This window comes from Xiphophorus maculatus, chromosome 15 (genome assembly GCF_002775205.1).
Source record: "Xiphophorus maculatus strain JP 163 A chromosome 15, X_maculatus-5.0-male, whole genome shotgun sequence".
Taxonomy (NCBI): Eukaryota; Metazoa; Chordata; class Actinopteri; order Cyprinodontiformes; family Poeciliidae; genus Xiphophorus; species Xiphophorus maculatus.
The window spans coordinates 1,109,219-1,135,195 of NC_036457.1; the positions used below are offsets into that span (position 1 = coordinate 1,109,219).

The following is a 25,977-nucleotide window of genomic DNA, read 5'->3' on the forward strand; positions in this document are numbered from 1 at the left end:
TTTTAGCCTTCAAATGAGTTTCATTGCTAACTATTATTGCTACTGGAGACTATTTAGATTTAAATAAAGTTTTTTTTACAATAATAAGCCAAACTCTCTTGTTTTTATTAATTTCCACTATAATACAATGTTGACAAATGAAAAAATAAAATATTTTTTTTTGTCTTTATTATGTTTACTTGGTTTATTTTATGTCAGAAAAACATCCCAAACATTTTTTTTCCAACTTGAATCATTATGCGTATCATAGAGGATTAACGATTAATCGATTAGAAAGTCAGTTGACGATTATTTTAATAATCGATTTAATTGTGGTTAAGCATTTCAGCACTACTTGTGATATTGTTTTAAAACCTGATTCTGCTCTGAACTGAACTGTTAACTGGTTTCTGTGATACATTTTGTTCACTAATGTTTTTGAACAAAACTTTAGAGAACAGCTGGAATTAAACTGAGATTAAATTTAGCGCATGATGAATATTTAAACTAAGTTGGGGACTTTTAAAGTTAATTAGTGATACTAGAGTACCACTAAATAAAATCAAGTGAATAAAAATGCAAACCAGACATTAAATTCCAGTAAAACACCTGGAGGTTTGTAGTTGTATGGCAATAAGATGTAACTAATACAGAAACAAAATAAAATATTCACAGCTAGCTTAACTTAAGGGATCAGGATAAAACATGTAACCTAAATCATGTGTTAGTAATTTTAGCTTTTGGTTTTGCAGCTGTCATCTGCTGTCACACCAAAGTGTGCTCAGTGACAGAAAAAAAAAAAAGTGTTTCAGCGATTTATAAAAGTGCTATTCACATTATTCACATATTTTCCTGAGAGGTTATTTTTGAGAACGAGAAAGAAAAGTTTCAGAGTTAATAGCAAACAGACAAAACAATGACTTTAATTAATATCACATGCAAATTTTTGCAGGCTTGATTTTTGTTGGCTTTTGGAGACTGTGTGTGTAGACGTCGGATCGTTTCTCTTTGCTCTTCTTGTCGGGTTTTCTGACTGAGCTTGGCGTGAGACTTGAGTTAATTAGAGATGCTAAATTAACCGTCAACATGAATGACAAGGAGCTTGACTTTTTGTCTCTCTGAGTTAGTCCTGCGATGCGTTCAAGTACCTCCACTCTTACCGACTGACATGTAGTGGAATGAGTTAAAAATAGATGCTTCCATTACTTTTTTAAACCTTGAATGCTGAGATTTTGGTTAAAAGTAAAGAGAAGCTGTAAACCAGAACTGCTCTGCTTTATGTTTTGCATGAGCGTCTTTGTCATCACTTTGTTCAGAGCATCCAAAGCTGAGATTATTAATATTGATGTGCTGCGTGCAGATTGCTCAAGGCACTTCGAAAATATTTGACACGCATCTTTATCTGTGAGAAGCAGCTAGAAAACTGCACTGAAGAAGCATTTTTAGAGATTGGCAGGTTGATCCTTTAATGTGGTTTCAGAACTCAAAAGTGTTTTGTTTTTTGTTTTTGCAGAAGTTGCAGAAAGAAGCAACCTACATTACAGACGCTTCTTTTCTCTTACAGTACGTTCATGCTAAAATATACCACTAGATTTAGCTCCCTAACATAACTCTGTTTAGCTTTGATGGAGGTCATTTGCACTGAATGTGTAGAGAACAGATTAAATGCAGTTATGAAAATTAACTTTATAATCCATGCATGAAGTTGTCTTCATGCATCCTGAGGCAGATCGTTTTAAATGTCGGCTTGGTTTCCAGAGGGGTTGCAAAAAACAGAACATTTTCTTCAAGAAAAACATTAAATTCAACACACTGTAAAACATTTTAACTTGAAAAGAAAAGTTCACCTGCTGCCTTGAAAATGAAATTTAAGTCAACAAGAAAATTGTTTTAGTTTCAACTCAGAAATTAAAGTTCATGAAGTCGATTTAACAACAAGAGACAAGTTTCCTAAACATTGTTTTTAAAGTTCATTATTCTTGAATTATGAGTTTTAACTTAATGCTGCAATTTAAAACCAATAATTATTTCACAATAAAAAGCCCTTAAAGTTAAAGAGCCACATTTCTCTATTATTTCACTCACAATGTCGAGTTAAAACAACAACTTATTTTACTTTAGAATAATTTAAATTCTTGTTTCAAATTGCATGAACAAAATTTCTGATCTGATAATGAATTTTATTAAACATCACAATGAATTCAGCTCAGAAACATTTAGTGTGAACAGGACATAAAAATAAACAAGAGTCAGATCAATGTAACACACTTCCACCTCAGGATACAACAACACGCCGCTAAGCATTCTGGGAAATAGTTCCCACTCCTTTATTTTTCTTCTTTCAGTTTCTTAAGTGAAGCTAAAAACTCCTGGAGGTTTGACAAAATTAATAAAAAGTTAACACAACGTACTGCTGTAAGTTTATCTTTCACAAACTCACACATTTAGTTTCAAAATCTAAAACTTGATCAATTTATTTGACTTAAAGAGCAGAAGATGAAGTAGGTTTTCCTCTGAGTTTCCCCTAAAATCACTGCCATAAATAAAGAATGGGATCATAATAGCTCCCCATAGGAACAATTTCTCTAAGAAATCCTGGAGCAAATTGCTGATGAGCAGCAATTTTTTCAGAATGGCAGATTAAAGTTTTACCAGGTAAAAGTGATAATTCAGAGGAAAAAGGATCAAATACAAACATTTTGGGTTCACAGCTCGGAAAGTCAAAATCATCTCTGTTAGTTTGTGAACACAATAATGTCTTAATGAAGACATTATAAATATAAAGTCACAAGAATGGAAAGAAAATGTTTTCTTTTTGTAAATACGCTTTTCCAAGAGAGAAAGACGTGAACTTGTTGAAGTTTTTCATAAATTCATGACCTGTTTGAGATGTATTTCTGAAAACTTTGATTTAACATTAAATCTTTAAAGTTTTAATTCTGAAAACAGGATCTTCTTCAGACTCATAAAAGAAAACAAAACTGTTGCCACAAGATGGCGCTGTTTGATACAACAGTCGGATCATGATTTGACATCTGTCAACCTTCCCTGAAATTAATTACATATTTTCAGATGTTTCAGATAATGTTGGATTTAACAACTAAAATGTGAAACCAAATGAAAACCAAACAAACTGTAAAACATTTTCAGCAGAAAGATTTTATAAGAGTTAAATTTAAACTAAATCTGATTCCACAAACTTTGCTGCTGCCTAATTCATGTGAACACCTGAGGAAAATTTATTTTCTAAACATATCAAAGATATTAAAATAGAAAAACACTCAAAATGAGAAAATTAGATCAATTTGTTTTGTGTTACAGCTAATTTAAAAGCAACAAAAAATGAATAATTTAGATAAATAAGTGAAGCAATGAGGAAAAAAAACGTGTTTCTGATTATTGTGTTATTTATTTCTTGCATTAAACTCGGACTTCCTGTTGAACCTGAGCCGGTGTGGTGAATGGTGAGTTCCGATACCTTATCAGAGCCACCAGACGGGACGTGCAAGCTGCGCTCCGATCCCCGCATGCAGCCTGATGCTGTAGCAGCTGCTGCCGCCAGGCTTATCTGCGCTGCTGCTGATGCTGCAGCACGTCCAGCTCTGGATCTCAGCATGGAAACGTGAAGGAAAGCCGGAACCTGCTGCTCGACAGGGAGCAGCCCAGCCGAACCCGGGTAAACACTGCAGGTGTTTATCTGATTTATCGCCGCCGTTCAGTCGCGCCTGGAGCGGGATTTTACCGCTGGTTGCGTTTCTTAACTCACCTGACGCGGTGATTTCTGCGTAATTCTCGATGTGAGCTCCTCAGGTGGAGGAGCGCCCATCCAAAGTTTACTGGTGTTTTTCCTGGGAGGAGGGGATGGGAGAGACGCTGATTGGAGGTGAATTCATTCTGGATGGATGCTGCTTTCAGACCGAGCAGCGCCTGCAGGCGGAGGATGCATGAGCGGCGCTCAGCGGCTCGTTTCGGTCGGGAAAAGTTTGTGGTGGAGGATGGAGGCGGCTCTCCGGATTTGGTTTCTTGGCGCACACTTTGCGCAGTAATGCGCTCCAGCACGTGGGTTTCTTAAGGCTCAGACGGCGCGTGCATGGATCCATAATCCAGTTTGTTAATGGAGGATGTTTCCAAACTGTGGAGCCCTGCTCAGGCTGGAGGGGAGAGCAGCGCACACCCAGATCCATCCCGGAACCAGAACAGTTTCACTTAACCAGGTAAGTTCACCTTCATCTCCATAGAAACTGTTGCAAAAGTAACACAAGTATGAAGTTTACACTCTTAATTTGGGGAATTAAGGTTAACCACACCAATATATATACTTGAGCTCACACTAACATGGTGAAAATAAGAAAATATTAAGTAACAAAATAAGAAACAAACCTATAAACACATATTTAAACACGATTAAAAAATAAACAAAAATACAGGATGTCATTTGTTTATTATTATTTTTATCGGTAATAATTGATCCAAGGCTCTTTTTTAATTTTTTTAGTTCTATATTTATTACATTCATTTCTACTCACAGTTTCTGTATTTATTTTTGCCTCTAGATCTTTTTGAATGTTAAGTTTTATTTGGACGAATCTTTTTTAACTGTAACTATTGTCATTGGTTTAATTTCTTCTCTTTAATTTTCCCTTTACACCATTTCTCTATGTCAATATGAAAAATATGCATCACTTAATGTGTTTTAAAATTTTACAAAAAGTTTATTTGTATTTTCTGTGAAGAATTGAGCTCCAACTTTTAAAAACATATTAATTTTCCCATGTCATCAAATGAAGTTTGTTAAACTTGATAAATTTACTTGGATAAATTTGACCAAGTTGGATCAGCTGGTTGTTTCTCGGTCATAGATGAGGGTGTGTCTCTTTGAATTAACTTGTAAAAATCACTGGATTAGTAACTGAAAACCTGATTAATGTTTCAGTTTTTCTTTTTCTTTCAGTATACAACAAAAATCCCAAAATGCTGAGCTGCGGATAGAGACCTGCCTCCCTGTTCCTCCCCTCCTCTTTTTTATCATTTTTCCTTGTTACTCATCTTAGTCTTTTCCCTTCCTCTTTCCCCAACTCACCTCCTCCTCCTCCTCCATAACGCTCATTCCTCTCTTCCTCCCTCCCCTAACCTGAGACTTCCTCCTCCTCCTTCATCCCGCAGCACACATGCAGGCCAAGAAGCGGTACCTGCTTGTGTCTGTGGTGGCCGGTCTACTCTTCCTCGTCTACCTGTGGGGTCTGCAGATTGGGGAGTTCCAGCAGCAGCCGTACCATTATCCCCAGATTCACCAGTACCACCAGCAGGACTACCAGTACTACTACTACCAGAGGAAAGACGTCTACCAGCCGCGGCCGCTGCCCCAGAGACTCCCGTCCAGACCGGCGCGACGCTGGCCGGAGCTGACCGAGCTGCTGGACCCCTACCTGGAGGGAGGAGAGCAAGAGGTGGGGGAGGGGGGAGAGGTTTGGCCCTTATTTTGGAAAACTAAAACTAAAACGAGGCAGATTAAAAATAACCTGCTAAACATTAGCTGCAGAAGAAGACAACAATGTTGTAATGAAACATTATTTCATTACAAATGTCAATATTTCGCAAAACAAAGAAAACTAAGTGAAACAAAAAAAATACAAGTTCGCAACTGCGGTGCTTCCGTTAAAAAAAAAAGCGCAATTAAAATCACACGTGAATAAGTTTGTTTACGACTTGATAAGTCATTAAAAACATGCAGCAATGTCATCCTCCAACTACTTCCTGTCGTCTTCTTCTTCGTGGTTTGCACCAGTGACAACATCCGGGTATTGGTCATGTGACTCGTATGATGCAGAAAAAAGTGTTTTTATTGCAGTTTTCAAAAATAAACAAAAAAAATTAAATAAACCGTATTCTAGCGCCTAGACTTTTTATCAAAAAATTAGAGTATTTGTCCAAATTGCCGTGTTTCCATTAAGTAAATTAATCCCACCTGTCAATCATTCCAGAAGCAACTGACCAATTAGCGGCCGCGTTTTGTCCCGAAGTACACGCCCCTTATCTGGAGAAACTGAACTTCCGTTAGCATTACCCGGGCTTCATGTTTGCTAACACGCTGCGGTCAGAGATTTCGAGGAAAATAGTTGGAAATTCTGGTCAAACATCGTCAATGGGGGAACATAGAGTCCCGACTTCCGTTACCCAGAACGTTCAGATGCGGAAAGCAATTTTTTAAAGTTCCAAAACCGAAACGGAGTCTGGAATATCACAAGAGATGGATTAAGGCCTGCAGCTGACGTCATGTCCGGTTGAATTAAACTGTTATCGACGGCAACTACCGCATATTCAAGGTATCTGGTAGTAAGCGTCCTGTTTTTTCTCATAACGGCACTTATTGATAGTAAAGCCAAAGGTCAATAAGTGACGTATTTATGCTTGATTTTATGTGTGTAAATTCCAATGTTAGCTCTACGGCAACATGAAAACAGTAACTACGGTATTTACATTGAAGCACTTTTTTTATGCTAATGTTTATTTTTAGGCATTTTCCCTCAAGGCAGATTTTCACAAGCTGGTGTTATTTAAGTCATAACTCACCTGTTCTGTACATGAAAAGTGCGGCAGGCAGCTTCCCTCTCACATCCAATGACACTTTGTGCCCCTCATTCTTACTCTGGCGGGTTTTGACATTTATTTTTCTGTTGTTTCCCGCGAACCTGATGTAAAACTCATTGGAGAATTTTCTTGCTTGTTGCTTTTGCCTCAGTGTTGGCTGATAAGAGAAAAATGACTCACAAAGTATCTGGTGTAACACATTCACTTCCACCACCTCTGCCAATTGTAACATCGTTTGTTTGTCGGAGGTTTGCGCTACTTCCTCATGGTAGAATGACGATGACATTTTAATGCAAAGTTGCATTAATATTTGCTTTATAAGTTGCATTAAAAGTGTCAACTTTGCATCAGTCAGTAAATTACATTTCGTTGCCAATTTCACTGTCATGTCTTTGTTGAATGACAATAAAATAAGTCTAAGTCCAAATAATGACACTTTTAATTAGAAGTTGCTTAAAAGGTGTCAACTTTGCAGTAAAAGTGTCTTTCTTTACTGAATAACACTTCATGACAACAGTCATAAACATTAATCATGTCCATTGTCAGTCTTATACACAATGTTGGTGTCAATTTATTTATAAACACATTAAATCAACTACTAACTGCACTAAAGAACTGCACAGTTTTCATAAAATCAGTGATGAATTTCATCTTTTACCCCTTCAACCAAAGTGTTACCTGCATATTATTGTACTGTGAGCTGTATGGATGTTCTGGTCTACTATTACATTATTTTTTTTAATGTATTTGCCCCTTTGGGATAATAAATTGAGTCTAATCTAGACTGTGTTTTCCTTGCAGGAGGACAGCCCTCAGCTGCACCACCAGCACACCTCGCCCCACGAACGACGGGCGATCCGAGACAACATCTACAAGAACAAGCGCTGCCGCATGGAAACCTGTTTTGACTTTTCACGCTGCCAGTCGGGTTTTAGGGTTTATATCTACCCCCCGCAGAGAGGCGACGAGATCTCAGAGACCTACCAGAAAATCCTGTCATCCATCCGGGAGTCTCGGTTCCACACGGCGGACCCCTCCCGGGCCTGCCTCTTCGTTCTGGCCGTGGACACGCTGGACAGGGACCAGCTCTCGGCTCAGTACGTCCAGAACGTCAGGGCCCGCATCCACAGCCTGCCGACGTGGAACGACGGCCGGAACCACCTCATATTCAACCTGTACTCTGGCACCTGGCCGGACTACACGGAGGATCTGGGCTTCGAAGTGGGCCAGTCCATCCTGGCCAAGGCCAGCGCCGATGTGGCCAATTTTAGGCCGAACTTTGACATCTCCATCCCGCTGTTCTCCAAAGATCACCCTCTGAAAGGAGGGTCAGCCGGTTATCCGGCACGGAGCGACGCCTCGCCCTCCAGGAAGTACCAGCTGGTTTTTAAAGGGAAGCGCTACCTGACCGGCATTGGCTCAGAGACGAGAAACGCTCTCTATCACATCCACAACGGGGAAGATATTATCCTGCTGACCACCTGCAAACATGGCAAAGACTGGGAGAAACACAAAGACTCCCGCTGCGACCGAGACAACCAAGACTACTCAAAGTAAGGATAACTTTATTAACCTTTTCTCCTCCTTTTACGATTCCTTCATACCAAACATCTGAGCTCTTGAATGGTTCTGATTGGTTTTCAATGGTTTATTCTTCTCATTTTGAGATTTGATTCTTCATTGTCTGAAACAAAGAAAACCAGGCACCTAGCTTCTGTAGCCGTTCTGTATGGAAAAGGATTATAGCCACTACAAAAAGCAAAAAAAGTGCTGACTTAAAATCAGAATTGAATGTCTCAGAATTCTGAAATTAATTTCAGAATTTTGACATTTTGTCTCAGAATTTTGAAATTTTGTCTCAAAATTCTGACATTAATTTCAGAATTTTGACATTAATTTCAGAATTTTGACATTAATTTCAGAATTTTGACATTTTGTCTCAGAATTCTGACATTTTGTCTGAGATCTTCTGAAAAAAAGTCAAAATAACTTCTTTCTTTTTCAGTTATCCTAGTCCTCTTCTGTAGTTTTGTCATCAGTATCACCTAATAGTGTAAATGCAGTGGATTTGTGCATCTTTTCACCTAAAATTCATTGTTTTGTGCTGGTAAAAGCTGTGAATCCATATACATTTTGAGTTGTGAATTCTTCCTTCAGAGAGTTTGGGATGGCTGCTGTTTGTGAAGCTTTGCTTAGAGAAAGCGGGCGGCTGTTTTCATGCAGAGCGCTGGCAATCGTCATGGGAGTTGAGTTTTATTGTTGCTGTGTCTCTCTGAGACAAAATGCAACACAGATGTACAAAAGTTTGTGCTGTTTTCTGGAAAGTGTTTGCGTGTATTTGACGAATATGAAGCAGCAGGAGAGTGGAAACGAATCCTGAAAGATGGAAAACTTTGTTGGTTTCTCTCAAATAGCTCCTGAGTTAGTTGAGAGGAGAAAACATCCCAGATTCAGAAGAGGGGTTTGGTGTGCAAACTTCCAGCTGCAGCTAAAGAAGCCAGAAGAGGCAGAACTGCTGGGTATAAAGCTGCTTTCCTCTGGTTTCCACTCAAGAAGTTTGTCCATCAGTCTTCACATGAATATTTTGACTTCAATAAAAATTCTTGTGGTTGCAGAAACTTGAGGGAAGCAAACAGTTTCTACTTGTGTTTTTTGGAAATATTGATATTGTGCTTTTATTCCATTTTAAATGTTTGGTTTCCATTAAATAGATAAATGGTTGTTATGATGGAGTATTAGAACCATGCTAATAATAGAGAATAAAGTCAATATTGCCAGAATAAAGTAATGTCTATTCTTGAAATATTTTGACTTTATTTTTATATGACTTGTTGTAATGTTATTATGACTTTATTCTTGCACTGACTTTTTTTTCTCATTATCACGGCTTTACCTTTGCATTATTTCGATTTTATCCTCATCATTTTATCACTATTCTTGGAATTTTATGACTCTATTCTCATTATTATAACTTTAATGTATTGCTTTGACTTTATTTTCATATTATTATGGCTTTATCCTCACAATATTATGACTTTATTCTCATATTATTACCAAATTTGTGTTTGTTTTGACTTTATTCTTGTAATAATATAACTTAATTCCTGCAATACTCTGATTTAATTGAAATACTACTAAGACTTCATTCTAGTTTTAATGTAACTGTATTTTCATATTATTACGCCTTTATTCTCACATTATTACAACTTTATTCTCACATTATTACAACTTTATTCTCACATTATTACAACTTTATTCTTACACTGACTTTATTCTCATAATGTTAGTATTTTTTTCTCAGTCTGGCCCTAATACTCCGTCGTAGGATGTAGATCAGTGGTTTTACTTTTCCAAAGTCACATAAAGTCGGTCTGTCCGTCTGGCTCTGTTTCTCTTTCTCTCTATTTCTGTTGTATCCCAGTTTTTGTTTGACGATGTTTTATTAATACCAGACGGGTAAAATACTGTTTATATCAAAACTCTGCACCTGGTGCTGCAGCTGAAACTCGGGTTAACGTTTCTAAAGCTGTTGTGTGCGACTCGTCTTCGCTGCATGACTCGTGGTGATGCAGGACGGGGCTCCAAGTCCACTTATGTCTTATTTGTCCCTGTCTGCATACATGGTGTCAGCAGTTGGTCTGTAGGCCCCGTTTATTTCTAACTTAATGTGTTGCCATACGAAGCCAACACAGCAAAATGAAAAATCTGCGTGTCCCGCTGCTAATGGACTGCAATGTATTCTGAGAAGTGCAGTGACGGTAATCGCAGTGACACAGTTACATTTGCCTCTGCCTCACAAACCTGAACAATGACTTCCTCAACATGCTGAGCAGCAGCGCCTCTGCAGAGGAGGCTAAACTCTCCTAAACAACGATTTCAGAAGAAGAAACATGAATAACATCAGGATGATGTTTGATAAACTAATTACATCTGGAATAAGTTCGTAATAAATCAGCTACATAAACAGATATTATGTTGTTCTTTTAGTGCATGAAAAAAGATTTTGACTATCAAAACAAATTATGCACTGGAGAAAAATTATAAATGTGGAAATTCTTACTTTAAAACATCACATTATAGGGGCATTAATGATTCATTGTTTACCATCTGCTGAATAAAACAAGATAATAAAAAATGAATGGATGGAAAAGTGCTTAAGAGGCTGCACTACGAATTAAACAGTCTATTAATTATTTGTCTTCAGTCTGGTCTAATATTAAATACCATTAGTTTCAACCTGTAGCTCATTTCTGTTCAAACTAGATATAGGCCAACCAAAGTTTTTATTTTATTTCAAATATCTCAATCCTAATTTTATCAGATTGTGAATTAATAACTAAGAATATTAAAGTATATTTTCTAACTTTCCTGTTGTGCAATTAAATTTACAAAGTAGGATCAGAGGTGACGTCACACTGTGTGAGAGAGAAGTTGCTGCAAAACTGGAGATGCACTGATTGGATATTAATATCTGTATCAGTTCTGATATTTAAAAATAATGATTCTGATGCATAACAGCAGCTCTATTCAGTCTAGTTCTATGTCTTGTGCTCTGAGTGACATCATGCTTTATTATTTATTTTACATTATATTTAGAATTCCTTATTGCACTTTCTGGACCATTTGGTTTGTTGCAGTTTTTATTTTTTTTACATGTCTGCAGGTAGTTAACCTAGTTTCACTTTCTTTATTATTTATTTTACGTTGCCTGTTATTCTCCTAACTGAAAAAATTAAATTTATGTGAAGTTATTGAGATATTTAAATGTGCTGCATTGGTGCAGCGTTACCAAATATATGTGTAATTTGTAATATTGTATGATTCAAGTACCTGAATTCCCTGCCTTGTAGCTTCATTAAATTATATTTTATTATTTAACGCATCGTGTTCCGGCCGGGTGATTATTTGTGTTCGATTAATAGTAAAAATAATCAATAGAATACTCGATTACTAAACTCGATTACTAAAACAATCGTTTGCAACAGGCCTAGTCTGTGTTTTAAGAACAGAAATGTTTTAATTCAGCTGTTTTTCAGTATCGGATCGGTCGATACTAAACCTCAGGTATCCGTATCGGAAGTGAACAAAATGCAAAACAAGCTTTTACTGTCCTTTCAGAAACAAAGGTAAAATAATGGCTTTGTTTGTCTCTGTAAATATTTGTAATCCCACTTCTCACACACGTTCAGATGGGAATCTGTCTCCAGTGACTGCAAGGAGTCAGAAATGAATTAACTAAAGGAGTCCATCACTGGCGACAGCAAAATCGCTACTTCGCCTTATTACATGTGGAAGCAAAACATTTAATCACTCTTCATGTAAAATAAGTAGAATCAAGATTATCTAAAAAAATCTATTTGTGTTCAAATAAATAACAAAACATGTAATTTAGTATATTTCTGTTAGTTTTCTGTTTTACAGTGTTCTGGGTTTGTAGTTATCTGTTTTTAGAAACATTTTAATCCATATTCTGTCACGGGGCGCATCATAAACGAAAACATCCCGCTCAGAATATGTGCAGGAGACAAGCATGTTGGACTTTTTTCTTTCTGCAAAACAAACTCTGCTGCGCTCCTTTTGAATCACCGGGTTGCTGCAGACGGATCCTTCCCGCTTGTTTGCTTTCTGTTTTACACGCCGGTCGTCGACACAAACATCAGCCTCTGCTTTCGGGGGCAGAGCGGGGGATCCTGCACGGCGAAGCGCCCTGATGAGAACTGAAACCGACGGGGATCTTGGAGCCTCGGGGCGTTCGATAATTGCCCTCCAATTGAATTAAGCTGTGAATGAAGGGGATAGATATGGATCTGGCCTCCCTCTGAGCCACACTGGCTCGGATTCAAGCTGTTTAACTGTACGTAGATAACAGTCAGCTTAGCCAATTAGAGCTTTGCAGTGCAGAACTGTTCCTCCAAAGACTGTTTAATATCCCGTCTTGTGAAGTCGACTTGGGAAGCAGCAGAAGAATGTTTATTCAAATCACTCGCACGACTTTCATGTTGATACTCGTAGTAAAATGGAGATTAGCTTCCATATTCCTATTTAAAGTTATTCTAGTTTCTTTTACAGTATTTTCAAATGCAAACGTGGCGTAGCTTTCTTTCCATATATACTTCAAACCAAAGTATGCCAGTGTATAATATTTTAAAGTGGAGTAAATTGATCACTTCTGGGCTACTTATCTATGACAACATGTTAGGGCCATTGTAGATGGAGGAAGAAAAAATATTGCCCAAAAATATGACATTTTCTGGAAAGTCAAAAATTTGCTTTAAAAAATCAAAAATTTTGAGATTAGTCTCAGAAATTTTGTAGAAAAAACATGGAAATTTCTGTGTGTTGAAAGCCAAAAATTAGCTTGAAAAAATTAGAAATTTTGAGATTAGTCTCAGAAACTTTCTAGAAAAAACCCCAAAACTTTGTCAGTTTGGAAGGTTGCAAATTTGCTATAAAAAACTTAGAAATTTTGAGTTTAATATCAGAAATTTCTAGGAAGAAAGATGGACATTTCTGAGTTTGGAAAGTTGCAAATTTGCTAAAAAAAACAACCTCATAAAATATTTTAAAAAATATAAATGAAATAAAAACATGCTAATGGCAGAGAAACAACTCACTGTTGTAGGAAATCCGTTTTTCTGCCGTCGTACATCCTTGGGTTTCTCTCGGATAAAAAAAAAAAGTAAATAACATAAAACATCTTTGAGGGCCTTATAGCGCCAACTTTAACTAAATTACAAATTAAAAAAAGAATACCAAATGCTGAATGCAGAAAATGTTAATGATTTGAAATAAGACACGCTTTGCACTGACTTCTGTGAAACATGGAGCTGCTACAGGTAAAAAGAGGTTCTATTAGTTTCTAATGTATGAAAAATGATGATGGACAGACATTTCACACCCAGTGATCACACGCCTCTCCATTATTCAGGGAAAAAGCCTCCATCACTAATTATTTCATAAAAAGCGAGTGTAGATGCTAAATGAATTAGTTATAACGCGCTCGCTCTGTTCAGTGGGTTTAATTTGATGCATAAAAACAAACACAGCTGTTGTCACATCTGCGAATGTTTGGCAGCTGCAGGATCCAATATGTATGACGGGAGAAAAGTGCCTGGCTGCGTTAACGTAAATGTCAGCGCTGGTCATGCGGGCGGCCGCCGCCGCTGTCGCTGATGTGGAGAAAAGCAACTGAAGTTATATCTTCTCCTGCCTTGTTGTGAATTTTTCTGCTAAGGCAAATCAGAAGTCGCTCCCTGCTTTCCTTTCACTCTCTCCATCCTCCTCCTCTCACCTTTATTGCCCTCTTTCTTTTCCAGGACAGTTCTCTCTGTTATCTGAATCCTCCGCCTCTCCAGGCCCGACTCAAACCAAACAGAGGAAAAGTTTCATTTTTTCTTCTTCTGCTTTGCTGCTTGAGTGCATCTTTGATGGAGGTGATGATGAGCAGTACTGGGAGGAATAATAACATTTTTCCACTTTCAGGAAGTGGGAACAAGACAGATTTAGGACTTTAAGGAAACTTTGTGTATACCACTGCAAATTAAAATACAAAAATTTAAAGAATCAAACTGAACCTGCCTTTCTGGAAAAGAGACTTGAGACGAAACATCTGGAAAATCTGCATTGTTGTTTTAAGTCATAAGAATATTGCTTCTGAGTTTCATAATTAGTTACATTTACTTGAGTAGCTTTTTTTTTAAAATTACTTTTATGAGTACTTTTTATTTTTACTTGAGTAATTTTATGAAGTATTGCTCCTCTTGAGTAAAATTTCTAGATACTCACTGAGAGTAACTTCACTGAATGAAGAGCAAAATTATTTTAATAAAAAAAACCACCAGAAACAAACTTCCTGTTCTTGATAGTTTTATATTGAACATTTTTCTTTTGCCTGATTGTTAACATGAATTTTTATTTTCGTTTTGGTCCTTAAGTTACCAAAAGTTCCACATAACTTTATGTTTTTGTCCGTCTGATGATGTGATTTTTAAATATTATTGATGTTTTGATCAGTTCCTGCCTTTTTTTTACCAAATACTTTTTTATTCTTTAGTAATTTCTTGGAAAGCTACTTTTTTACCTTAACTTGAGTAAAATATGCTCAGGTTTCTGAAAGTTTGCACGCTTTTCCCTGGAGTTTGGTTACTTTTAACTCATTTGTTTATCCAATAATTGCAGTTGATGACAAAATAATAATCTGTAACAGTCTGTGTACAAATTGAGTTCTGGACAGCAATAAATAAATCATAAAACCTCTATTTTTGGGAAAAGAGAAAAATCCAGCAAAAACCTCCCAAACAATGCAACAACTCATCACTAATTATTTTTCAAAACTTTGATAGAAACACTTTTTCACATGGTCAGCAAATGGCGCAAAACAAGAAGAAGAAGAAGAAGACAGGAAGTGGTTGGAGGATGACGACGTGGATGTTTTTTTTGTATTTAAGTTGTTCACGTGATTTTTAACTGAGTTTCTTACTTAATAGAGACACTGCAATGGCGAAATTATATTTTTTGACATTAGCAGAATATTGACAAATTTTCTGTCCTTAAATATTGTTTTCTATTTGTCATTAAGTTTAACTTTGGTAGTTTTAATGCTTAAAAGCCTCAGTTTTAAATGGCTTCTCGCTAAGTTCTCTGCTATAAAACTGGTTCATACTGATCTCAGTTCTGCTGGAGGTTCCTTCCAGTAAAAAATACTAAATTTCTCTCCACTGTGGCCTTATGCGTGCCCACTGAAGGGAGGATTCTGTAAAATCTGTTTCCTCAAAACTTTGCCCTGGACTTTTAGCAGCTTGAGCAAACCGGAGCTGGACTTATCAATACACTGAAGGTTTCCTTCAAGGCTGCTGGAGGGTAAAAGGAAGCTCTATTGATCAGCTAGACTCCGGCACCGCGGCCAATCAGCAGATGAATGGAGGTTAATGGTTCTCCTTGCTGCGTGAAGCCTAAAGATAGATTGGCATTTAGTGAGACGAGGCCTTGGCATTTATTTTAGCTGACTCTATGTCACTATTTATGGGAGAAAGAAGTTAATGTAGCGAAGGCCAAGCGGTCGCAGGGAGGATCTCACACCGGCACGCTGAGTTCGTCCATTTGCTGCATTGATTAAATCAACTTTTTAGTCACAGCTCTGAAAATGGCAGAAAGGAATGGAAGCATCGATGCAGTAGATGGTAATCTGCATTGAACTTGTTGCTAACATTTGCAGTTTAAACCGTTTACATCAAGGGTGTCAAACTCATTTTCATTTTGGACCAAATCAAGATCATAAATTCTCTTAAAGGGCCAGTGGTGCCAGAGTGTGTTGATCTTTTAAATTATTAGTTTGTATTCTTGACTTCATATCAGCAGGAGGATAAAGAGTAAAATGAACAATTAAACACATCGGTTTTATGTGATTAATCTCAAAATGCGTAAAATAACTCATGAAAATGTCATTTTGAGAATTAGATAAAGGACTTCCTGCAATTTCCCACTCCAGTGGTAAAATAAAAATCATATGAGTTACGGATGCAGAATTAAAATTCACATCCACAATTTATATTTTTAGGAAATAATAAAAAACAAAACATTCACATTTTACCTTTCAGACTACTTTCTGTTTGCTCCATGTTGTAAAATTACAATAAAATTCATGTAGGTTTCTGTTTGCAAAGTAACAAAATGTGAAAAACGTAAAGGTTTGTGGATTCTTTTTCACTGGATTAGGCAAATTATTTCAGTCACAGATTTAAAATTCTACATGAGCATAATCTGGCTAGACTTCAAATTATTCAGGGTTTTAAGAAAACTGTACACTCATAGAGATTTCAACACAACCTAAAAAAGAAGTGCATTGACATTTCTGAGATTATAAGGTACTAATGAGCTGCCATGGCTGAGCGGCGGATCAGACTGGGAGATAAAACGTCACCAGCTGCATGTCATGAAATCATGTTGCTGCGTTGCATTGCTCTTCGGAACCACAAATCTGACTTCAGAAACAGAAACTCTGTGAGATTTAATAATTGTTGTTCACACAGGGTTTCCCCCAGAAAGCCTGCTAAGCCTGGTGGTTGGGCTCTAGAGCAGTCATTCGTCCAGCGGCCCGTCGTGTTTTTGAGTTAAAAATGTTTAAAATTGACAGGAAATTTTAAAATATCACTTGATAATGATGTATTATTGAAAGATTGGAAGATTAATACCTGAACACCAATTATATCGTCTTAAAAAATGCAAACATTTAAAAAAACAAAACTTAAATAAATAAGCAATGCTTTAGGCTGGTGGGGGCACAAGTAAAGCTTGGTGGCCCGCCAGGCTTATAATACACTGGGGTAACCCTGTCACAGTAACAAAGGTAACATCTATAGAAACATAGTACATTTTAAATTTATATAAATTTTATGCTAAAAGAACATTTGAAACTATATTTTATGTTGTGGTGTCTGATTTTATGTTCAGTTTAATATTTAATCAAATTTCTGAACTTTCGGTGTTCTCGTGTTTTTTCCTTTTAATTATTTTTGTTACAACCGGAGAGGGAATTTAAAAAATATGCTTTAATATAACATATTAACATTATTTATTAGCTTTTTTTTCTACATATAGTGCAAAAAAATATAATATGAACTCAAAACGAAAGTAAATGAGAAACGACAATACAAAAATAAAATAAAAACATCTCTTTGTAATATTTTACCACAACATTTTTGATTCTTATTCAAAATATTATCCAGACAAACTGATGCATTTTTTATGTTGGGGTTACTTAGCAAAAGCTAATTTTTAAATTGATTTTAGTGATGATTGTGCAAAAATAAAAACGTGCAAACTTGCATGAAAGAATCAAGGTTTGTTTTTTTTAGCTCTATTTTTTTTTTATTGCTTTTCAACAGGACAGCCAACCAACCAACCAACCAACCAACCAACCAACCAACCAACCAACCAACCAACCAACCAACCAACCAACCAACCAACCAACCAACCAACCAACCAACCAACCAACCAACCAACATGAGAAAGAACATGGCAGAAATGTGACATCCTCATTCCAAAAAACAAAACAGAAAACAAAGAAAAACAGAAAAAACTTGAGGAGAAAAAAAACAACTTACAAAGACCAATTGAAATCTAATCTATATATGTTTATATCTTTGAGTAAAATGAACATTGTTCTTTTATTCTATGAACTACTGTCAACATGTCTACAAAATTACCATTAAAATCTTGTATTTATTTGCAGAAAATTAAAAATAGTCAAAATAACAAAAAAGTTGCAGTGCTTTCAGATCTCAAATATGCAAACAGAACAAGTTCATATTCATTTAGAAACAATAATACTAATGTTTTAATTCAGGAAGAGTTCAGAAACCAATAGTTGATTATATACAAATATGCACATCTACATAGTCAACACCTACAGCCTCCCTCTACCATCATGGTATGTTTCTACATAACATCATAACATAATGTAAAGCTCAAAAAAGTTTATTTTTACATAGTTCTTCTTTTTAGTTTTAACAAAGTGGTTCCTTATAGAACCAAATACCAAAAGAATTTCAAAAAAACCTTTTTATATACAGATCTTTCCTCAGTCCGGCTCTAATTAGATAAATGTTAATTAAAAGCAGCAGTAAGGACCAGTATCAACAACTCTCCCATTCACACAGGCTCTGTGAAACTTTGAGGAAGCCTGGAATATCCAGCCTGGTCTGATAAATCTTGATTTCATCTGAAGCGGCAGATGGTGGGCCAGAATTTGGCACAAACAACAGAAATCCATGAAGCCAAATTGCTTTGTGTAAACAGTCCAGGCTGCTGCTGCTGGAGCTGTAAAGTGTGACGAATGTTGTCTTGACACTCTGGTGTGAGAACTCAATCAGGCTGGTGGAAACAAATATGATCTTTTGGGCACCACAGCACAATCCCTTCCTGCCTAAAGATGCCATCAATAAACCTGCAGTGATGATTGGAAGGTATGAGACCAGCTGTAATTATAAGGCAAATCCAACCAAAACTCTGTAGCTGGACATTAAGGGTGACCTTTTATACTTCTCTGAACATTTCAGAAGCAAACATGATCATTACATTTTTACAGAAAATCATTCTTATATAATCAGACTTCAGTCCTGGTTTGAGCTGTTTTAGGGCATCTGTCACTTTAAATCCAAATAAGCTGCTGCTGGCCACGCCACCCAAACTCAACGTTTACACTAACGAGTGAAAATGGCTGCAAACAGATGCAGAGAAGCATTAGTAGAGCCTCCTGCACAACCAAAAACAACACAACAAGTTGTTTCTGGATGGTAAAAATATGAACTTATTTTCAGAAAATGGTTGTTGTTGTTTTTTTAAAATCGCTTTTTTTAAAGTCTGTTTTTAGAGACTGTTGAGACCCAAATGGAAGTACAAAAACATGCAAAAATAGTTTTTAAAAATTGAATGATATTAACTGAATCATGTTTAAAGTTTTGCAATAATTTCATCTTTTGATAGAATGTTATTCTGCAGAATTTGCTACATAAATTAATAATTTTTCTAACCAAATTTTCTGAAGAGCTACATAAAGGCTTGGGGGGAAATTTATTTTTAAAAGCAACTTAACATTTGACTTTTCGACTTGGTTTGGGACTTGGATTTAGTCAAAAGATTGTAACTTTCACAACTCTGACTTGGTCCCACTTTATTTTCTACACAGCAAATATTCCAGATTGTTTCTTCAAACCTGAGTTTTTTACCAAATCAGGCTTTCTTTGCACTGTTACCCCTCTAACTGAAACACCAGCCACTCTTCGGAGCGGGTTTCCTTTCTTCTTTATATAAAACTGTTGTAGGAACCAGAAAGAGCACTTGTTTCCTTTTGATCTCTGGGGAGCCGATCAAAGCTGAGGATCTGACGGATCGGCTGCTGTGATTAATGTGAGAGTTGTTTTATGTGATGCTGTGAAGTGGAGACAAAACAACGCTGACAACTCTTGTTAAGGTGTTAATGTTGCCGAGTTCGATCTAATCTCCAACATACGTGGATGGCATAACGATTTGAAGTCAAAAAGGCTACGTTCTTCTCGGAACATAACAAGCAGGAGTGAGGTGATGTCAAATTTTAATGAGTCTCTGATGTCAACCAGCCGCCAATAAAGAATCCGGATCCAAGCAAAATATTCCAGAATGAGCTTGTGTGTGTGTGTGAAATGTTGAAATGCTAAATAAATTCATTATCTGCAGAAAAAGAGAAGAAAATCTGCACTTTATGCTCTACAACCTGCCCCAGTTTGCACTGTCATCCATCGTTAACCTGATGGGGGAAAATAGAAACTCGGTTTGTACGCATAACTATCTGGAATCAAGAGCTACTCAAGTTAGTTTTAGGGTAAGAAAAAATCCACCCATATTTAAAAAGAATTACTTCTGACTTCATCCGACAGCCCAGTAAATTAACATCCAAATAGTTTTTAGGCTTCAGAAAACAAAAATCTTTTTTCCCCCTCTTATTCAAAAGCTCAGATACTAAAAAGGAGACAGAAACAGAAGCTGGAAAAAGTTTAATTTTAAACTAATTTGAAAAGCTTTTATATGAAAGACTCTACTATCCATAATTTAGATTTCCCAATAGAAAATAATGTTCAGAATTTAAAATGTAAATAATTAAAAACAAACAAATTTTAAACATTTTTAATTTTTAATTTAAAATTGTTGCAATTTTAATTGATCCATCCATTTTCTGTTCACCTTTATCCCTAATGGGGTCGGGAGGGTTGCTGCTGCCTCTCCAGCTACGTTCCAGGCGAGAGGCGGGGTCACCTGGACAGGTCGCCAGTCTGTCGCAGGGCAACACAGAGACAGACAGGACACACAACCAGGCACACAGGGAGAATTTAGAGAGACCAATTAACCTGACAGTCATGCTTTTGGACTGTGGGAGGAAGCCGGAGTACCCGGAGAGAACCCACGCATGCACAGGGAGAACATGCAAACTCCATGCAGAAAGACCCCGGCCGGGAATCGAACCCAGGGCCTTCTTGCTGCATGGCAACAGTGCCACTGTGCAGCCCTGCAATTTTAATTGCTTTTATATTTACCCAACAATGTCTCCTCATTGGAAAATAAACAAGATTATAATATGATTTATATACTTCTGGAAACTCATCCTTTCAAAAACCACAGGTTTTTGTAACTATTAAAAAAAAGGATTTAAAAAAAATCCTGGCTAAAATATAAGATCTAAATATGGCTATGGTGCCGACATTCACCCTCTTGCACATTTTAACCTTTTTAATATGGCTTTTACAAATGTCAAATACTTTAATGTGAAATATTTTACATAAAATAAGTGACTGCGTAAATATTCATCCCCTTTAAAGTGACTGAATAATTCAGAAACGTTTTCCAGTGGAAATCAGTGCAGAGAGTTTCTAAAAGACATTTAGAAAGTCCAAAAATGTGTAAAATTTACATTTTACATTTCTTTTCCTATTTCCATTTGTGTCTTTATTGCTTCTTTAAACATCTCCAAGTGCCTAAAAATACCCATTCAGCTGTTATTTGGCAATAAATTAATGTTTTTTTAATGGTGTCTGGAAAATGAGCTGTTTTAAAAACTTCCCAATTGTTGAGTCAAACTATTCAAGTACTGTGGCGTTACCTAGCAACCCCAGCCGATCCGAGCCTGTCACCTAGCAACCCAAGTGGGTTGGTCAACTGGTTTTTATACTATATGCGCTGTACAATGGCTGCTGGAAAAGACAAGCGCTTTGTTGTTGACTGACCACCCAGAAACCAGGTGATGCATTCTTGTTGGTTGTGCAGGAGGCTCCACTACTGCTTTTCAAAGATATATGGTTGGATAAAGCCATTTTCTAGTGGATGTGTAAACGTTACATCCTTCCACTCATAAACACACCCACATGCTTGTTAATCAGGTTAGTTGTGAACTAAGAAGTATAAACAATTGGACTTTACCACATTCTTTCCTGTTGATAAATGTTCATTTATACATAAAAATATGTCTAAAATCTCTCTCTCACACACACACATACACACACACACAGTGCCAGAAGTAGGGAGTGTTTAATAGTTTCAGTATCGCTGCCATAAGCTCATCTCACTCCATAACTGTGTCAGCAGGGATTTACGGCTCATTGGCTCTCATTATGAAAATGTGATATTGCATTTAAAACCTTGCAGCTATTCTTGGCCTTTGGACTTTTGCTGCGTAATGTTTAAATCAAATCAAATCAAATTTTATTTGTATAGCACATTTCAGCAGCAAGGCATTTCAAAGTGCTTTACATCACTACAAACACAAAGTCATGCAACACAGAATCAACAATCAAAACATTACATTAAGTCAAGTTCCATCATTAAATTCATAATTAATTACATTTCAAATACAATCCTAACCAGGTGGGTTTTTAGTCAAGATTTAAAAGAAGTCAGTGTTTCAGCTGTTTTACAGTTTTCTGGAAGTTTGTTCCAGATTTGTGGTGCATAGATGCTGAAAGCTGCGTCTCCTCGTTTGGTTCTGGTTCTGGGGATGCAGAGCAGAACCAGAACCTGAGAGGTCTGAAAGGTTGATACAACAACAGCAGATCTTTGATGTATTGTGGTGCTAAGCCGTTCAGTGATTTATAAACTAACATCAGTATTTTAAAGTCTATTCTCTGAGCTACAGGGAGCCAGTGGAGGGACTTTAAAACTGGTGTTATGTTCTCTATCTTCCTGGTTTTAGTCAGAACGCCAGCAGCAGCATTCTGGATCAGCTGCAGCTGTTTGATTGATTTGTTGGACAGACCTGTGAAGACGCTGTTGCAATAATCAATACGACTGAAGATGAAGGCATGGATGAGTTTCTCTAGATCTGGCTGAGACATTAGTCCTTTAATCCTGGAAATGTTCTTTAAGCACCAGCAGGCTCCACTTTCTGCAGGTGATGCTCACAGGTGAACAACTGATTATTTTTATTGTTGTCATTTAAACATATTTATATTTGGTTTTGAACATTTTGTGTGATCATTTTAAATAGAGTTGGATCAATATATGTGTCTAAGATCTCCATTTTATTTAACAGTCATGTTCAGGATGTCTAAATCTTGTTTGAGCACCAAATTGGTTAGTACTAAAACCTTTAAAATAGCTGAATGTAATTGTAGGGCTGAAATGATTAATCATGATTAATCTATTATTGAAATAATTGTCCACTAATTTAACAAACGATTAATCGTTAACAGACTGAAAAAAGGCCATTTGCTAAAAAAAGAGCCAAAACTCTTCTAAAACTATCGAAATTTTGCATTTAATATAAAAGTAAACCTGTAAATATTTTCTACCCATGATTTTTAGTAGCAAATGCACCCAAATAAATCATCATTTGGTCATTCAAACAATTCACGCATTTCACGTTTTCCAGAGTTTTCTTGATCTCCTCAAAATAAAGTCAATAAAAAGTTGCTGGTTTTTACATTTGGAAGTTAAACAAAGAGGAAATGCGACTCAGTAACAGTGAAGTGTCCCTTTTAAAGACTGCTTGGGTTTATTTATCATCAGAGCAGATTAACTCTTATCAGTATCTGTCTTCAGGCAGATCCAGCTGGATAGCTGCTGCTTATCGCATGCTTACACACTCAGAAACTCAACTCATCCCTCTAATCTTTCCCGTTTCTCTCCGTTCAACCCCACTATCGTCCTCCCATCTTTTCATTTTCTTAATTTTCATTTTGTCACAACGGGACTTCTGAAGGACACTCTCCGGTTTTCCACTGCTTCCACTTTCTTTTCTCTCCTCTTTCCTATTTTAACATAAATGCTTTCTTCACAGGGAACAGGTGTGAAATACCTTCATATTTCTGCTTAAATAATTTTACGGAAGACTTTAAGTGCTAGATTTTTCAATGCATTTTTATGTGATGAAACCCATAAAACATTTAGCCTTGTTTATTCTGATACATCTAAACAAAATTCTATTTCTAAATAAGTCCACCTGTGTGTAATTTAAACTTGACATAAATGTCATTTTGTGAAGATTTTTCCAACATTAGCGAACAAACAGCAACATGAAGACCAAATGTGAAGTAGATTAAGGTAAATAAATGCTTCATCAAGGGTTTTTTTTGCCTCTACTTCACTTCAAAAACACAAAAAGTATTTCTGATCTAGTTTCTAGTTCAGATATTGCAGTTTTGTCTTACTTAAAGCCCTTTAACTTACAATTAACTTTTCAGCAAGATATCAGCTTGTTTTAAGTCAATACATTCTTAATATTGATGGCAGATTACTCCACTTACAGCAATGTATTTTTCCTATGTTAAAAGTGAAATAATCTCCCAGTGGAACTAGAACTTGGTTGCTAGGTGACAGGCTGGGCTTGGCTGGCGTTGCTAGGCAACAGCGCCAGTAGAACTAGAACTTTTTCATCAATATTAAGGAATTATTTACATAAACAAGCTGCTATATTTACTGGAAGTTTCTTATAAGTTGGTATTCTTATTTCAAGTCCACTGACTTTAGGCCTGTCATGATAAATTTTGCTGGATGATAAATTACCCCATAAATTATTGCGATAAATGATAACATTGTTGTTTTGAAACCATTTTCAAATTATCTAATGTTAATGGGATAATGATTTTCAAAGATCAATAAACTTTAAATTCTGATGAACTTTTAAAACTGCAACTGAAAGACATTTTTAAATATCCAAAATAAACCAAACAACAGAATCAACAATAGGAAGACATTTTGAAGTATTAAAGTAAACAAAATTGTTCTTTTAAAAAAATGTTTAGTGGAGCACCAGAGTGACGACTTTTATCATCCAGTTTTTGGTAGAAAGAGTTAAAAGCAATACAGCATGCAAATGGAAATTATCGAGCTTATTTAATGTGCCATGCAATTAACAACTACGGTATTTGCAGTAGAAAGATGAGATTTACTTGGTAAGATTTAGTGTTTTTGCAGTGTTTTGACTATTTTCCTTGAGTTTCTACTGAACTTTATTCTATGTAATTGACTCCTTTATCCTGATACTTTCCCTGCTTCCCGTTTCCTCTCGTCTTCTGCGGATGTCCATTTTCCAGCTTTGCCTCATGTTTTCTTCCCATCCTCCTCTCTTCACCTGCTCGTTTAATCTTTCCTCCCTCTCATCGGCGTCTCGCGGTCGCAGCGTGAGGTCCGGTGTCGGTCTCGTAGCGTGACGACAGCTTGGCATCTGGCCACTTGGAGGTTGGGATCAGACCAAAATAGGATGTTGTGATGACGATGTGCGTGTCGCCCTGATGCCTGTTAGTTCATCCCTACATGCTGAGAGTTTGATGAGCCTGAGGCGACAGCTGCACACACACAGACACACACTCGCCCGTAAATATAGAGCAGATGTAGCCTCGGGGTTGGTGAGGTGAGAATGGACTGAGGCTCTTTGATTCCTAACAGCAGAAGTTGGATAGATCATTTTCAGTCCGTGTCTCTTAGTGTCTGAGTGCTGTGTGTGTGTGTGTGTGTGTGTGTGTGTGTGTGTCGTACTCTTGTAAAGCTGGATTTGTTTCGTTAGGAATCTACACAAATTCACAGTTTTACCTGTAATAGTGGGACATTTTTAGAAAACCGGATCGTATAAACATGTTTACCAGAGGACTGAATCCTAACTGATATTTAGGTGCATACAAAATAAATACTCTGTTATTTTAAAGGTGACCTATCATGACTTTTTAATTCAGTCGTATGTTTTGGGGCATTATCATGTTGCAGGGTCCAGTTCTGTTTCAGTTTTACTTTTTAACAGACAGTCTGAGCATTTTTTCCTAAAGCACCTCCTCATGCATCATATATGACACTCACATCTCCATGCTTTGCTTTGTTAATGCCAGACATGCCTGTTCAGATAATTCAGTTTTGTTCAAAGAACATGAATTCAGATATCCTGCTCTTTGTCAACATTTTCTCTGACAAACCTCCGTCTGTTTTTCCTTAACGGCAAAGGTTCCTGTCTTGAACATTTCCCATAAGAAAAACATTTTTATATCCATTTTACATCAGCAGCACCAACAGGCTGCAGTTGGTCCGATGATTTATGTACTTTGAATAATCATTCTGCTTCTGCTTTGAGGCAGCTTGCCTGAGTATCTGATCAGACTCAGGAGTTGCTAGTCGTATTTCTAAACTTTTGATCTCAGCTTAGTGTTCACTCTCACTTTAGCAGTCAGGATTAAAGTGCAATCTAAACGCTGCAAACCTCCTTCAGAAAGCTGCGTAACACGTTGAAATCATGAGCTGTAAGCCTGTGTGTGAGTTTAATCATTTTAAAATGGGGAGAAATGTGTCCCCCTTTATTGGCATTTTATTCTTTCTGTCAGGATCATCCTAATCAATCAACCTCTTCACCATGAGCAGACATTAAGATGCTGGAATTTTTTCTTCTTTTTATGAAACTTTTGA

General features: G+C 36.7%; 1 protein-coding gene across 2 annotated transcripts in view; it reads left to right on the forward strand.

Moving 5' to 3' along the window:
• The first annotated feature begins 3,377 nt into the window (after window positions 1-3,377).
• LOC102217354 (exostosin-1-like) overlaps window positions 3,378-25,977 on the forward strand; it is a 221,295-nt gene continuing 198,695 nt past the window's right edge. The window contains exons 1-3 of one of the 2 annotated variants that reach the window (XM_023347770.1): window positions 3,378-4,193; window positions 4,931-5,426; window positions 7,369-8,120. In XM_023347770.1, coding sequence (XP_023203538.1) covers window positions 5,148-5,426; window positions 7,369-8,120 — 1,031 coding nt within the window. In that variant the 5' untranslated portion in view covers window positions 3,378-4,193; window positions 4,931-5,147. The remainder of the gene's footprint in view (window positions 4,194-4,930; window positions 5,427-7,368; window positions 8,121-25,977) is intronic. The other variant, XM_023347772.1, reaches the window with a different exon arrangement.